This window comes from Osmia bicornis, chromosome 2 (genome assembly GCF_907164935.1).
Source record: "Osmia bicornis bicornis chromosome 2, iOsmBic2.1, whole genome shotgun sequence".
NCBI lineage: Eukaryota > Metazoa > Arthropoda > Insecta > Hymenoptera > Megachilidae > Osmia > Osmia bicornis.
In genome coordinates this window covers 12,090,520-12,105,547 of record NC_060217.1, presented here as the reverse complement: position 1 = coordinate 12,105,547, position 15,028 = coordinate 12,090,520, and the positions used below count along the sequence as shown (strand labels likewise).

The 15,028-nt window shown below is 37.7% G+C and overlaps 2 protein-coding genes across 8 annotated transcripts in view; one reads left to right on the top strand and one right to left on the bottom strand.

Annotated features, from left to right (window-relative positions):
• Positions 1 to 639: 639 nt before the first annotated feature.
• On the top strand, positions 640 to 7,326 carry LOC114880775. Of its 3 annotated transcripts, XM_029197152.2 has the most exons (14): positions 644 to 772; positions 880 to 1,099; positions 1,283 to 1,517; positions 1,605 to 1,807; positions 1,894 to 2,174; positions 2,249 to 2,519; positions 2,596 to 3,323; positions 3,562 to 3,834; positions 4,440 to 4,697; positions 5,283 to 5,585; positions 5,665 to 5,882; positions 5,961 to 6,077; positions 6,165 to 6,283; positions 6,363 to 7,326. In XM_029197152.2, exons 3-14 carry the CDS (start codon positions 1,309 to 1,311, stop codon positions 6,533 to 6,535), a joined length of 3,153 nt encoding a protein of 1,050 aa, XP_029052985.2. In that variant the 5' UTR covers positions 644 to 772; positions 880 to 1,099; positions 1,283 to 1,308; the 3' UTR covers positions 6,536 to 7,326. The 3 variants fall into 3 exon arrangements, with proteins under 3 accessions (XP_029052988.2, XP_029052985.2, XP_029052986.2); XM_029197155.2 differs by lacking the exon at positions 6,363 to 7,326 and having other exon boundaries at positions 640 to 772; positions 6,001 to 6,077; positions 6,165 to 6,257; XM_029197153.2 differs by lacking the exon at positions 880 to 1,099.
• Positions 7,327 to 7,425: 99 nt separating this feature from the next.
• Positions 7,426 to 15,028, bottom strand: part of LOC114880776 (follistatin-related protein 5-like) — a 64,912-nt gene continuing 57,309 nt past the window's right edge. For 4 of the 5 annotated variants that reach the window (XM_046290199.1, XM_029197158.2, XM_029197156.2 and 1 more), the window contains exons 3-17: positions 14,430 to 14,568; positions 12,603 to 12,836; positions 11,983 to 12,167; positions 11,794 to 11,928; positions 11,587 to 11,719; positions 11,321 to 11,481; positions 10,618 to 10,741; positions 10,083 to 10,376; positions 9,896 to 10,017; positions 9,695 to 9,832; positions 9,416 to 9,631; positions 9,191 to 9,341; positions 8,932 to 9,132; positions 8,700 to 8,846; positions 7,426 to 8,622 (exon numbers count right to left, since the gene is read on the bottom strand). In XM_046290199.1, coding sequence (XP_046146155.1) covers positions 8,393 to 8,622; positions 8,700 to 8,846; positions 8,932 to 9,132; positions 9,191 to 9,341; positions 9,416 to 9,631; positions 9,695 to 9,832; positions 9,896 to 10,017; positions 10,083 to 10,376; positions 10,618 to 10,741; positions 11,321 to 11,481; positions 11,587 to 11,719; positions 11,794 to 11,928; positions 11,983 to 12,167; positions 12,603 to 12,836; positions 14,430 to 14,568 — 2,610 coding nt within the window. In that variant the 3' untranslated portion in view covers positions 7,426 to 8,392. The remainder of the gene's footprint in view (positions 8,623 to 8,699; positions 8,847 to 8,931; positions 9,133 to 9,190; positions 9,342 to 9,415; positions 9,632 to 9,694; positions 9,833 to 9,895; positions 10,018 to 10,082; positions 10,377 to 10,617; positions 10,742 to 11,320; positions 11,482 to 11,586; positions 11,720 to 11,793; positions 11,929 to 11,982; positions 12,168 to 12,602; positions 12,837 to 14,429; positions 14,569 to 15,028) is intronic. The other variant, XM_029197159.2, reaches the window with a different exon arrangement.

The window sequence follows — 15,028 nt, the reverse complement described above, 5'->3', positions numbered from 1 at the left end:
GTGAAACAGCAGAATCTGAAGTATTTTCTCTTTTATATAAGTTCCTAAACATTATTGAATGTTTTTAGTAATGCCGAACCATGCCGAGCGGTGCCGAAGTGCCGACCGGTTTTCAGCGGGAAAGCTATCGTAGGATGAAATAACTGAGGTGGCGTTTGAATCGGTTTCTCAAACATGGGCTGTTTTACCGATGCGGAATTCGGAGTTCGGTCTCGGCGTTTGCTTCGCCTTATGGGACTCTAGTAATTTTTATGGTCCGAGTTTCACCCTACGTGGACATTTTTACCTTTGCTCTGGTAGCGCTGAACGTGCTTGTTTTGCGCATCTCAGCTAAGTTCTGAATGTTCTTCATCATTAATGGAGTGCCCCTTTACTGTCTTTTTCTGACTTCATGGTCATATACATAGTGGACATAAATATATAAATAGAGGTTAAGAACATAGGATAAGAAGCCATGATGTAGGAGAGTATGCTAATAAAAGATCACCAGGTATACATGCTTGGCGCCAGAAAAATCGTAAGAGCGCTTGCGTGTTGCCTTTGATTACAGAATGTGTAGAACCGATCAGAAACAGTATGCGCAAAATGAACGAAAACTCGTCATCTAGAAAGCACGCTCTCTCGTGAAGTATACATTCTAAATTGAAAAATATGCCGACTTCCTGAGGCGCCATAGGCGAATCTTCCTTTCCTAGCGCATCCATTGACCATGCCGTTTATTGCAATGGCGGTATAGATATTCCACAAAGAAGAAAGTGGATCTTTCTCTAAAGTAAGCCAATATTGTTTTTTTATTCATCTACATACATACGTTAAACACAAAGTAGTGTACTTTTATGTGAAAACTTATGTTCAATTTATGTTATTGCAACGTTGCAGGATGATTACCATTTGAGTGGGCAAGGTCTAGTTGTACTTTTATATAGACTACAGAATTCAGTTTCTTCCATATTGATCAGTGTATCAGCCAATATACTATAATCATATTCTCGAAAAGCAACAAAATCTACATACCAATAATAATTATTTCTCCAAGATTTGACCACCTTATAAGAATAGGACATCGAAGAATTCGCGGTAATCGTTCCCGACATCTTAGGTTAGAATGATTTCAAAGTTGTTTGACCATTTGATCATTTTATTCAGTTTAAACAATGTTTTCCAAATTTTTAATTGTAATTTTTCTTTCCACCGTACATATATTTTTTACACTTATTCGTTATTGATCTTAATGTTCTAATAAAAAAGTACCTCTATATTTATTGTAGATTTGTACTTTTAGGTGGTATTTGGTATTTTATTATCTGAATGGACAATAAGGTGGATGTCTCAGAAGTAGAAGATATTTCAATGATCGGATCGTCTGAAATTTTTTACCTGCCTGAGGTTGCAGAGATATCAGAGGTGTTAGATTCCACTGGCCTTAGTCCGTTAACATCTTCTTTAGATCATACTCTTACTCTTCAAGAGGATAAATTACTTTCATCTGAAGTTAACATGGGCATAGAAGACACATGGTACAGTCAATGTCATTTATAAAATTTCATTAACTACTACACATAATGATTTATATTGTTAATGCAGTTTAATAAATTTTATCATAGGACTGAGGCAAATAGTTCTACATCAGATTATGCCATTCCGCTTCCACCACCACCTGGTTTAAATGATTTTACAGATGTTGGTGCAGATCCTATCGGTGATAGTGGAACTGGCATAGAGCATGGTCCATTTTTACCTCCTGGTACTCCAGCCCTAAATAATTTGTTTTCAGAAGGTGGAGATTCTCAAGATGATTCTCCATTGGGTGAGCTCAGATGTTATATTTCGAATAAATTGAATTGCCAATATTATGGAGCAGCTAATATTATTCATTTCTATTCATTTTGATAGAAGATGTAGTTTTACGCGCTGGAGTGTGCGGTCTTCGTAATTTGGGTAACACTTGCTTTATGGCTGCTGGTTTGCAATGTTTAACTGCAACCCCACCTGTCCTGCGACATTTTTTAGACTTGCAGCAAAAAGGGGAGAAACTACCTCCTCCTGGTTCATTGATGGCACACTTCAGTGTACTACTTGGCAAAATGTGGTCCGGTAGATACAGCGTATTAAGGCCAACTGAGTTTAAGCAAACTTTAGGGGCATATCACTCGCAATTTAAAGATTATAGACAGGTAAACTTGCATAATTCATTAAAAATTATTACTAAAAGATCTTAATAATCAGTGAGAATAATAACAATCAACAGCATGATTGTCAAGAATTTCTTGCGCTTTTATTGGATTCTTTACACGAACAAATGAATACAGCAAAATATACGAAAAATTGTCAAACTCCATCGTCTACAACCACTGCCAATTCGATTAATTCAATTGAAAATTCAAATGGGAAAACTGTGTCCTCAGTCACTGCCAATAGCAATTCGAATTGTAACACAGATCTGTTAGAAATGTATGATTGCTTACCATCGCCAGAATGTCCAAATAGTCCGAATGTTACAATGGCTGGTTCACCAAGAGGTAAAGAGATTTATTAAAATTTAAGCGTAGATCGATGAAACGTAAAATCTTCATAAAATGTTATTTTATTTCTCAGATTTAGGTTCACCGATCGGTGAAATAGATAGTATTATGAACTCGCCACGAGAGTCACCTTTGAACGATGGCGATGAGGACGAAGAAACACTTGATTCTGACGAAGTCATCGAAGAGAAAACGAACACTTTTATCCATAATAAAGTTGATGAAAAGGAAAGCGAAGTATCGCCCTCTTTAAGGCTGGATACTCTAATCGAACTTTCGAAAAACGTTCCGAAGTATCATGGTCTTTATGATATTCATAAAGAAGCGAAGACTAGTAATGCAAATTTCTTAGTGACACAACAAGAATGTAACAACGAGATTCACTATGATTCCCAAAAATTTCCGAAAGAAAATGTCCGACGTATGCCTTTGGACAATTCAAATTTAATGGAGAATCATGATTTTGACAATAAAAGTATCAGCGTCAAAAGAATAAAAGAAGTTAACATTCAAAAGGTCAATTGTGGTGTGGATTACGTATCGAGCGGTTCTGACATAGAATATGATAATGGTTTAGAAAAATGTAACGTAAAACGTATGAGGCTCGACGATCAAGAGAAAAATCATAAACGCGACGGTCAGGGAAGTATTAGTTCTCAATGTACAAGAATTTCACAGAGTTTTGGAAATGGCGCTATTGCAGCGCAAGATGAGATTGAGGCAGATAAACATTGGGCGAAGCATTTGAGGTCTAGTAGGAGTATTATTGTCGATACTTTTCAGGGTCAGTTTAAAAGCAAGGTAAAGACCTATCGCGTCTTATAGATATTACATTTTATGGAGACTGTACGTTGGGGTAACAATTTATCATTGGTTCTTACCGTAAAATGTCTCCTATAATAATATTCAGTAGCTGTACCTTCTTGTTTCGAGAAGTATAAGAATCAGGTCTCATTCTGCTGATACATATAGATTTTTAAACTTTCATTGTTTAACCTTATATAATATAAATTCAAAATTCACGTCGTTTCTGTTTTAGGTTGTTTGCGCGGTTTGCAAGCACGTTTCTGTTACCTACGAACCTTTTATGTATTTATCAGTGCCGTTACCTCACGCAATGGAGAGGCAATTAAACGTTACGTATGTTCCTGCGAACGGTGATCAACCTATAAGGTGCGTTGTTTCATTAAACAAGCAGTCGCGCATTGGAAAATTAAAGGAGGAGTTGTTAAAAATACTTGGCAAAGAAAACATTGCAATAGCAAACATTGCACTTGCTGAAGTTTTAGAAAATCATATATCAAAGATTTTGGTAAGCATATAAACGTTAGTCTGTCATAAAATATGTGATAGTCGATTTCTTTAGTAATGCACGTTTTCAGTTCAATCGCTAATTGAAAAATTTAGCAGATCTAATAGGTACATACATAATAATGTAATGTAAAATTTTAAGTATGTCATCCTTTGTTTCTAGTAGGAATATAATTAAACTCTACTTCATTTGATATGAAAAAAAAACACGGTGCGTGGGTTTTAATTAAAAAAAAAAAGTTACGGAGGGTGAAGAAGACGGCTTATCGAGTAGTCTCGGTAATCGTTGATACTGCCCTCCAAGAGCAAACGTTGTGGAAGAACACTCTCGTAGCGCAAAGTTTAGTTACGAGGCTACATTCCATCATACAGATTCAGTTTCATGTTCCTGCACGTTTCTATTTTTTAATTTCATTTTTTGTTTTTTTTTGTTTTTTTTTGTTATTTATTTGTCTGTTATTGGCACACTTTGGCCATCACTCGTCGACTATATTATTTTTACCCTTGCACCGTAGGTATTGAGAATTATGTATCTTGATTGCTGTAGCTTATCGCACTAGACGGAAATATCACAGTTGGATTGTACACCAAGGTTTTAAATTTAAGGATGACAATACACTGTTGAGACACATCAATGATACGAATCGATCTATATACGCCTTTGAACTCACGGAACCTCCTGACGCGTACACTTCAGTGCCAGACGGTGGTGGAGATCGTGTAATGGACACCGATAACTGTCAGAAATGTGCAGTTACCGGAGAGGAAATCCAGTGCATGATTTGTCTCGAGGAATTGGATGGAGGTTTAAAGAGGCACAGCGGGAACAGCTGCAACTTTGTTATATGTGATACTTGTATCGAGGTAAATATCATTTTATATTTCTTAAAATTAGTATTCTAATGGTACATCGTTAAAAGCAATATAGAATATTAAATTATTAAAAGTCTTTATTTAAAGTTTTAACTCTCTCTGTTATTGTTCTTATATAATTATGAAAACCCAATGATGAAAACGGCAGCTTCAATCTAGCGGTAGGGGTGTACAAGCGAGGTACATAGGTTACCACTGTTTCACCTCGGGAAGGTCTGAGGTTAAATCGCTAAACGTTCTAGCCGGACGATACCGTAATGGGTAGGTACGGGAACCAGAAATAGCTTTGCGTTATCAATTAGCCCAGGAAGCTTCGGTTGAAGTAGAGGCGTTTTGGAACGAAAAGATGGAAACCCGTACGATTCGCTATTTGAGTACAATCCGCAAGCCAGACAGTTTATGTTCTGGAACTCAATTCAGACTAATCTGAGGCTGCTGTATACTGAGGGTACTATATTATACATTACTGTGCTTAATTTAATCGTTTTTCTCTACACTGATATTTTATTGTAAAATGTAACATTTCTTCGCGGATATAATAACTATAAATTGTTATTTTATATTTCAATTTAACAGAATTACTTCAAGAATCAAACGGAACCTCAAATGTGTTCGGTGTGTTCAACGTACATGACCGCATCGTCCTTTGTTAAAATAGATCAAACTGGTCGACCTGCGATTAGGATTTTAAACGTTCCATTGGTTTTGCGACAGGATACGACTAACGAAACGACGAACAATCGTAAAGGAACAAAACTGTTCGGTTATCCACATTTAGTAAAATTACCTTCAAGAGTAAACGCTAAAGACTTATACGATATTGTAAAAAGAAACGTACCGCAAGAAGGGAATTACACCCTTCATTTTGTTACGGGACAGGTAAGAATATTAATGTGAATGATCTTTTTTTCTTTGTAGATTGTTAATGATTAATCGTATAATAATTCTGGAATAAAAGGGTCATCATTGTTCTCGTTGTATATATACCGCACACTGTACGGGCTGTAGCGTACCCGAATCAGGCGTGGTAATCTTGCATACTGGTGATACTTTAGCTGTGCGTTATACGGAACACGTTCCTAAAATTGCACCTCCCATTGATCACATCAGCGTTAGTAAACAGAGGCCTCATCATCCTCTGTCTTTGTACGACTGTCTTCAGGCATTTAGTCAGAGGTAAATTTTATATAATTAACTTGTAAATGAATTTATATACGTATATATAAATATATATATACACACATACGTTTTTAGCGAAACGTTAGATGAACATAATCCTTGGTTTTGTCCAAAGTGCGAGCGAAATCAATGTGCTACAAAAACACTCACGGTTCATAGATATCCCAAGTTCCTCATAGTATATTTGAAACGGTACGTCTACTTTTAATCGTATAATTATTTAAAGAAAAATTACTTTTCTCAGAATGTAACACAGTTTTGTTTTATATAAATTTACAGATTTGTGTTTTATGAATGTGCTAGCATGAAATTAGACGATAAAGTAACATTCCCTTTGGTTGGTCTGAGCGTAGGTCAGCACTTGTACGATTTGTATGCGTGCGTTTGTCATTTTGGAGGTATATATTATTTTATTCAGAGAAGTTACATTTGAAAGGGATAAAATAGTAATTTTGTACGTCGTTAATTATATTGTAGGTGTATCAGCTGGACACTACACGGCGTACGCGAAAAATCCTCGCACCGACGTGTGGTATTACTACAATGATGAAATTACAAGCAGACAAAAACCTCAGGACGAAGATTTTAGCAACGCTTATATACTTTTTTACAGTCGGCAAGGGACCAATTTAAAACCGTGTAATATATAACCAGTACTAAAACAAAGAAGTTGGCGAACGGGTGATACCAGTGACCCAGAAAGATCAAATAATCGAACAAGGTGCGGGGAGTCAACGGAGAGATTTTCACAGTGTTGTGTTTGTATGTTGATCGAACTACATCAGACTGTACGTGGGGGGAACTGCTCACAAATCTCATCATCTATTTTTCTTAATAATCCGCTCATGTTCTGTCTCTATTTCTTCCTTATATTTTCTGATTCCTTTCTATTTTTTCAATTTCCAATAAACATTCTATAGGTGGTGCAGCGTGCGTGGTACGCGCGTGTAAATTTCGTTGACTGTCGAAATAACAATTACGAATGAAAACCGTTTTCTACGGAAGATACATTATTCTTCCGTAATTAGATCGTCGATGACGTTCAATGTGAACAAAAAAATAAAAAAAGAAGGAAACAACAGATGTGTGCGGGGTACGATTAATATAATCTGGTGGAAGCGATTAAAAATGTATTTATACCAGATAGTACGTAAACGTACGTCGAGTTTGTACAGTAGGTGATTAAACGTAGATTTCAAGATTTTGAACAGACGTAATTTATTAGTGAATAAAATCGAACGTTATGACTAGAAGACACTTAAAAATATGATCGTTAACGATGGAGTGTAACTATTTACTGTAACATCAGTTTGTTTTTACCCCGAACGGATACAAGACTGCTAAGATGTTTGTAATCTGCATGTACATTGTAGCAAGAAGAAAAACGTTGTATTTGCAGATTATTTATTAAATTAGTTTTGTTGTAATTTTTATTACAAGATATATTTCATTTAATTGTTAAATACGTTCGCATTCACACGCATACCCACGGCACACACGCATGCATTATAGTACACGATCATCATACCCGTTGCCTGAGTGCTATTTATGGCCTGATAACTATATTATGTATCTTTGTCGTACCAACTATTGTAAAAATTGTTGTTGTAAAACAAAACTGTTTCAATGTTTTCGTTAAGGACAATTCATTAGCAAAGAAAAAGAAAGATATAACTGTACTATACGATATTTGTGTTCAATCGAATCGCGTAATTTTTCGTTTTCTAATTAGCTAATCATAAGTGTAATATGTTATTGACTCTTGATATCGTTTGAGAAGAAAAAAAAAAAGTTCTAAATATGTCGTTGCAAATAAAAGAAAGGAAAAATATGAAATTTCTTTGAACTGTTTAAATACTTGGAAAAAATCGTGTTTTAATTTACAGCCCCGTACTGGATGAGAAGTGACAATTATTCTAATTACTATTAAGAAGAGTACAATTGTATATATTTTTTATTTTTTTTTTCGTTTATAGCCATAGAAATTTGATTCGGGAAAGAGAATTTTGTATAGATACAAAGATCTGAGAGATATGCAAAATTGAAGGAAACTAAGGCCACCTATAGGGTAATGATTAGGTACATTAAATATATATGTAAAAGACTATCTTTGGTATGTACATTAAAAACCTTATCGATAAATGTTTTACGATAAATATTCGTATGTAACAATGAAAACGTTTACTCGCTCGATGGTGTCAAAAATACGCCATTAATAATTGTCAAAGAGCGATACACGGAATATCTTTAAAGATTTTAACGAATAACCACAAATAATGGTATGTTCTCGGTGTTAGAATATATCTTTTCCCGAAATTTCTTTCAACCCTTTTCTTTTTTCGAACTTAAAAAAAGAAAAAAAAGACAACTACGGTTTATTCTCTATCTTCTTGTTCGAACAATGATAATCATTCATACGCGTTACCACATATGTCTCCCGTTCTTTGCTATTTTCATCTACCTAAACGCTCTTTTTTTTTTATTATCGTTGTAAAAATGTCTGTCGTTCAATGTAAAGGCGCTGTGAACCATACCACTGCTCCGGGATTCACTAAGCCCCCGATTTCGCAGTTTATCGTTCGTGTTTCTCCATTCAAAACGAATAACGCGTCCCTCGATGGGCTGACCATATATTTACCAAATATACCGCTCTGGACGATTGGTCTGTTCGGATTTCCCCATTTCGTTAAGTTAGGCGGTGTAGCTTTGCCTACTCCCGTTATCATTTCCACTTTACCTGGAATAAGAAAAGTGAAATTAGTCGGTTAATTGCTGAAAGATAGAGAACGCCGTGTCTTAGAATTCTTCCGTTACCAGTGGATAGATCTAGGAAAAGGATATCCTCTTTGTCGATCGATGACGCGTAAATGTCATACCCATGGGTGGTCTGCGATGGATAGAGCGCGATATCACTGATGTTCAATGTAGTTTTCACGTCGAATGCAAATTTTAAACCGTTAGCTAGAAGAAGAATTAATTGTGGAGTAAAATATTAATTAACATAGGAATCATCGGTGGCAGTATAAAAAATATAATCTATAATTACATGATATTTCTTGCACAACAAGAGTTACACCAGTCTCTTGTTTGTCCAAGGTGACAAGGTGTCGAGAGTCAGGTGAAATTGTTGGTCTTCCTAAGAGATTAGGTTTGTGAACAAGAACTGTATCGGTGAGGTAATCTAACAGCAATTGACCAGTTGGTCGATTAGTGATTGGTTCTTGGCATTCAATTATTACAAATCCGTCTGAAAGACAATGGAAATATTTATAAATTCGTTGGCTAGTCAGAAAGAAATTACTCACAAAGTATCGAGAATTGAACATTCGCTGGAACACAATCGTAAGAACTTAAATCAGCACTACGGGTGTACTTCATATTCTTCAGATCGAATTTATACATATTCCGTTGATTCGTGTGACTCACGTAACCGTATTTGAACGTGCTATCAATATCCTGGACAGAAAAGAAGAGAAATAAAATACTAATCTTTGTAAAATTACTAATTAAAAAGAAACGATGATAATCACTTGTGGTTCAGGGATATAAATATTTTGAATGATATCAAACTGTGCGTCAATGGGTTCGGGTCGAATGGCTCGATGATTCTTCTTTAGAGATGCATCCTCGATCACTTGTACCGTTTTCACACCGGTGTCTTCTTCGCTTCGCCAATTTAACACCCACACTTGATCTAAGGATGGTACGTACCAAAGTTGGACAGGATTTTTATCTGTTGGCACCACCTAATAAAGAGCGTTAATTTTTCAGAATATAACACCAAGAAATCCGGATAATTCTTTACTTACATCGACTATAACCATTTGGGTTTCGCTGATAACAAGTACACGATCCTTTTGTGGCTGACTGACGTACACGTACCGATTCGCAAGGTTAATCGCACGTCCCCAGGAACAAGGAACATTCTTAATCCCGCAGACGTATTCCTGGAAAAGAAAATATCGAGGCTGTTAGGATAACATTATTGATAAATTTACCAACAAATTTACCTGAGTGCCAGGAATAACATCCGTAGACCGAATCTCGTGTCGCAGTCTACAAGTGGACGGTTCGTAGACTAAAATGCCCCATTTGTGGAAAGAAAAAAATCTCCGTTCTTCGTGCTCGATCGCTAAACGAATAACAATTGTGGTTATTATTAAAGAAATTTCTAAATATTCATTACAGTTGACTCACTCAGTGCAGGTGGATCCTGGACAAGCAAACTGCTGATGTGCCTGGTCACACCACCTATACTGCTAGCTTGGCACATGTATGCTCCTGTATCAGCATAGTCCACGTTCTTAATCATCAGTTTAGTACCGTTTCCAATTAGATCATATTTGTCTGGTTGATCATGGTTCAATGGTTCATCGTTCTTCAACCACTCTACTCGTGGAAGAGGTTCACCAGTTACGTGACACTTTATACTAGCTTCTTCTTTCAAGCGTTTCGATTGAAATTGTGGCATTACTTTTACCTCTGGGACAGCTACGAACCATTTCTACTTGTTAATATTCTGTTCTAAGATGACTTGTTCTTGGTTGATAATTTACAGGGTGATTCTCTCGTTAGTGTACTCAAAGGAATTGCTGCCACATCAGTATGAATGGACCGAAGCCCAAGGAAAAGGTTTGGGTCCATTCATATTGGCGTGGCGGAATTTCCTTTGAGTACACTAGCGAGAGAATCACCCTGTATGAAATTTTCTTGTAATTTTTCGACAGCTTACTGTGAATGGTTAACACGTGCGTCTGAACGACATCCTGGTTCCTGACCGCGTGGCAGGTGTAGTTTCCGGCGTGTATCAGCTTCACATTCGTCAAGTACAGGCTACCGTCGTTGAACACTCTTATCTATCAGAAGAAAAAAGGTGTTATTGATTTTTAACACTAGATTGCCGGAGCGAGTCAATTTTACTCATTTACGATTTTATTGCTGTATGGGTATTCGACAACAGGTGGGCAAAATTTTAAGGGGTGATTCTAGGGATGAAAATAAGACGAAAATCAAGAATAACGAAATAGCGTTTGCGGCTTTGTTTTCCAGTAATTAACGTTTAAAGATTCAAGTAAAAAGCGCCTGAAACCTGCAACCCGCCCAGCACCGACGACTGAACGGATTGCAGGTTTCAGGCGCTTTTTACTCGAATGTTTAAACGTTAATTACTGGAAAACAAAGCCGCAAACGCTATTTCGTTATTCTTGATTTTCGTCTTATTTTCATCCCTAGAATCACCCCTTACAATTTTGTCCACCTGTTGTCGAACACCCTGTATGTAAAGACTAGTAAATTCTCGCTGTATTGTCGGTCGAAGGGGTCCCCGTATATACGATTATCGCACACAGTAGCGACGTTTCGGTCCGTGACCGGCGTTACAGCGAAAATTTAATGCCTGTTGATGTTCTCTGAAGTAATCGGTTTTTAGATAGCACCTCGGGCTCGTTTAAGATCTCCAAATCGGCCTCGTTGCGTCGCCACACTAACGGCGGGGGTGGTGTACCGGTGACGTCGCACTTGATTTCAACGTTATCGCCCACCCTCGCAGAAATGTGATTCACCTCCAGAGACTTATCGAGGGACACGACCGAAACACCTAAAAAACGATTACGATGTTTCAACTCATTTTTCATCATCAACGCCATTTTGCAGATTTTAATGGAGCATGGTAGAAGGTTCTCAATTTAAAAATTTTACTTACTGTAAAGTTTGCTGAACGCCATATAAAATTCATTCACATTCAGTTTCCCATCACCATCGGTATCGTCGTAATTGATCATGTGACCTAAATTACATCCCTTGCACAATTCTTCTAAATCTTCGTTCTCTGCTATCTAAAGTTCCATGTTCATCGTACAATTTATTCTATAAGGATTGAGAAATATTAAAACAAAAGCAAAATGATTACCTGTTCCAATTCTTCGCGTTCCAAGTTCCCATTGTTATTTTGATCGTAGTGAGAGAACATTATACTGACGAGGTATTCTTTACTATGGTTGTCCTGGGCCATCAGTCTTGCATGATTGTAAAGTAACAAATTATCCTGCGAAAAGAAATATGTTTAATCTGTCAGTCAGATGAATAGTAATTAACATACCTTCATTATTTCGTATTCCTGATTCGAGCACTCTTTCGTATCAGAATTATTTTTCTCTGGTACCAAGATGTCCCTTAAATTTGTCTTCTTCCGGTTTCTAAATCTAGGATAGGTAATCGTCTTCCCTGTCTCGGAGGATGTTCCATCCACGTGTAAAGTTCTACGAACGTGTGCATTCTCGATGTCTGTTAGGGATTAAAAGACAGCCGGGTATTAGGGATGCAGAACGCTTCGAACCGTTTAATTCATTGAAACGTGTACAACAGTGATCAGGCAGTGATAAAAGGCTCGTAATTGAAAGCAAAACAGCGGAAACGATTCTTATCGTCGAAATTCCTGCAGAATTATTTGTTAAAATTTTAACACGTCCACTGCCAGGTCTCTGTGTGCCAAGTTTAAAAATCGCTGAACGATAGGAAACGTGTTAATTATCTAATTTTGCATATATTTTCAATTTTTAGGAATGAGAAAGGAAAGAGGCGATGACGTTGACTACCACGAGGGTCATCGATGACTTAGCTACGGATTCGATGTAAGTAAGAACTAAAATCACGGATACTACTAAAATTAAAGTATTCATTTAAAAAAATTGGCTCGTTTTTGTGCCCTCGAGATTTTACCATGATGTAGGCATCTCATCAGTCTGCTTCGGGTCAACGATGATCCAGCGTGGCAGGCGGCTCTATGCAGCTCGCAGTGATTGGCATAAATCTTTCCGTTGCTCGCGCAAACCGGTCGATGCCTTCGCGGGCATTTTCGCGTGCAGACACACGTGGCCACGGTATTGTTCGCCGATGGCTCGCATTCTCTGCCGACGCCGCAATATTTCTTCACGCAAGGATCAACCGTGGGAGCTGCGAGAAAAATAGCAGAAGAATCATCAAGAATTCGCCACAGGTTGCCAGGATCCTCGAGAGTAATCCCTTGCTCGTAAATACCGTGCGTGATTTATTTTTCCGATTCTTGGAGAATTTCAAAATCCCTCGCGATGACTTTGAGCTTGAAATTTTTGCAAATTGATTTTTCTGATTTTTAGAAAATTTCGAATAGCGTTAATGTACAGCATCGAGCATGGTGGACTTCCTTAAGGAAAATTATTCCGGGTCTCCTAAACCTACTTTGCTCGATACTGTACCTACATGGATTGTAGTTATCATTTTGGTTGACGAACGTATACGTCAAAATGATAAGCTCATCGACAGATGTGATCGACGTTGATCAATGTCCAGATTATACGTTTCATAACGCAAGATAGAATAATTACGCGAATGATAATAACTACAATGCACCGTGTGCGTTTGTGTTCGGAGAAATTCAATCATTCTCTGATATGTGATAGCAGGATGCTGATTGCAATCACTGTTACAATATTTCCGCTTGATTTCAACACGAATTACAATTAGATCTAATGCTGAAAATGAAACCATCATTGCTATTCAGCAGTGATTTGATGCACACAATTCAAGAATATTTAAAAAAAAACGAAAAAAAAACAAATGAGCTGTATATTTTCTCGTTTCGAAGAGAAGTTGTGTATTAATCATAGACAACTTTATAACCAAAGCGAATATTTCTCGAAGCAGATTCGTCTGGCAATGTGCGCTATATTTTACGTCGTAGCGATATTATTAATCTTCGGTCTGATATTATACGGAATACTCGCGGTGTATCATTTCGTATGAAAACGGACCGTGAAGTCGGCCCGAAAAAAGGAAGAGGTATAATAGGATAAAGAAGAAGCACGAAGGTCCCTGTGGGTGTTCAAATTGTCGGCGCGCTGATTATCACCGGCCTGGTGTGTTTCATTCTCAAGATACAATACTTATAAAGCTAGCCGGTTTTCGTCGGAGAGTTTCCATTTCTTTCCCGAGGCTAAAGGTACGGCTAAAGATCTCGTTTTCCTCCGACGGTTCGTTTCTCTTTCATTTTAAACGACCATCGTTTCGTAACGCGAAAGTCCAGTCTCTAAAAGAGACCCATTGTGAGCCGCAAATTATACATTCACCGAATAATGATTTAATTAAAAAATATTCAACGCGCGCAACGTTTGAGAAAGGAGCGCGTATTAAGCCGTATCGTCTCATACCGTATCAAACCGCGTTCATTAATTTTTTCCGCAATGCTTAACCCCAGAGATTCTTTTGCTCTCTACGATGTACCCCGTGTCGAAGGAGAAATTTTAGTGCCGCAAATTACACGAATGTAGGAGAGAGGAGAAAAAGGAGTTTCGTCTCGGGATGACAACAGAAACCTATCATACCGCAATTCGGAACTCCGAAATATTTGGACTGCATGCCGGGCGACCGCCAGCGAGAACACTTATTCCCGATTATCTCCGCCGCCACCTAGCGGTCCCCGGCCCGAATCAAAGGCGTCCGAGGAGACGAAACTTTCCTCCCCTCCGCTAAACGCCTACTCAAAATTCTTTCCCATAAATTGATACTCACTTTCAGGAAGGTACGCTTCTTCCGGAAGCGACGATCGCTCGATCAACGGCGACACCGTCACCGAGTGGCTGTCACTCCTGGACAATGAAGCGGAGTCATGATTTTCGGCCCCAGTAAAGTCTCGATGCCGCCTTGAGTGCTGAAAAGGAATGAAAAATGCATACGTAAGAGGCCGCGTAGAGAACTGGGTTAAAACGCGACCGGGTCAAGAATGAGACTGACGAGCAAGTTACTTGGTTGAATCGATGGAAGCCACGATCGACCGTTCAGATTAGGCACGATCGAGGTTGCAAAAAAAAAAAATGGCATCGTTAACGAAAAATTAGAACAGACCACTTCAGAGATGATCGCGAGTGGTCCGTTCTTTCTTTCATCCAAGTATGAAAATTTTATTCGCCCTCAACGAGCGAACAAGTTTTATCTTCTTATTAAAAATTGCCCTCTCGAAATAAAGAAACAGAGGGAAAAAGTTTTCTTAAGGAATTATTTCTTCGAGAAAGCATGCAAAGAGAAAAGTTAAGAGAAATATTTTCCGTGAAAAGGCACTAAATTTGTTTCCACGGTTGATAGTTTCATTAAATATTATAATTTCAATACTT

Excerpts from the sequence above, each read along its gene's own strand:
- LOC114880775 (XM_029197153.2), top strand. The coding sequence starts at position 1,309 with ATGGACAATAAGGTGGATGTCTCAGAAGTAGAAGATATTTCAATGATC. Across the intron at positions 3,835-4,439 it reads ATCATATATCAAAGATTTTG|GATGACAATACACTGTTGAG; the intron begins GTAAGCATATAA and ends TTTAAATTTAAG. Across the intron at positions 5,586-5,664 it reads TTCATTTTGTTACGGGACAG|GGTCATCATTGTTCTCGTTG; the intron begins GTAAGAATATTA and ends CTGGAATAAAAG.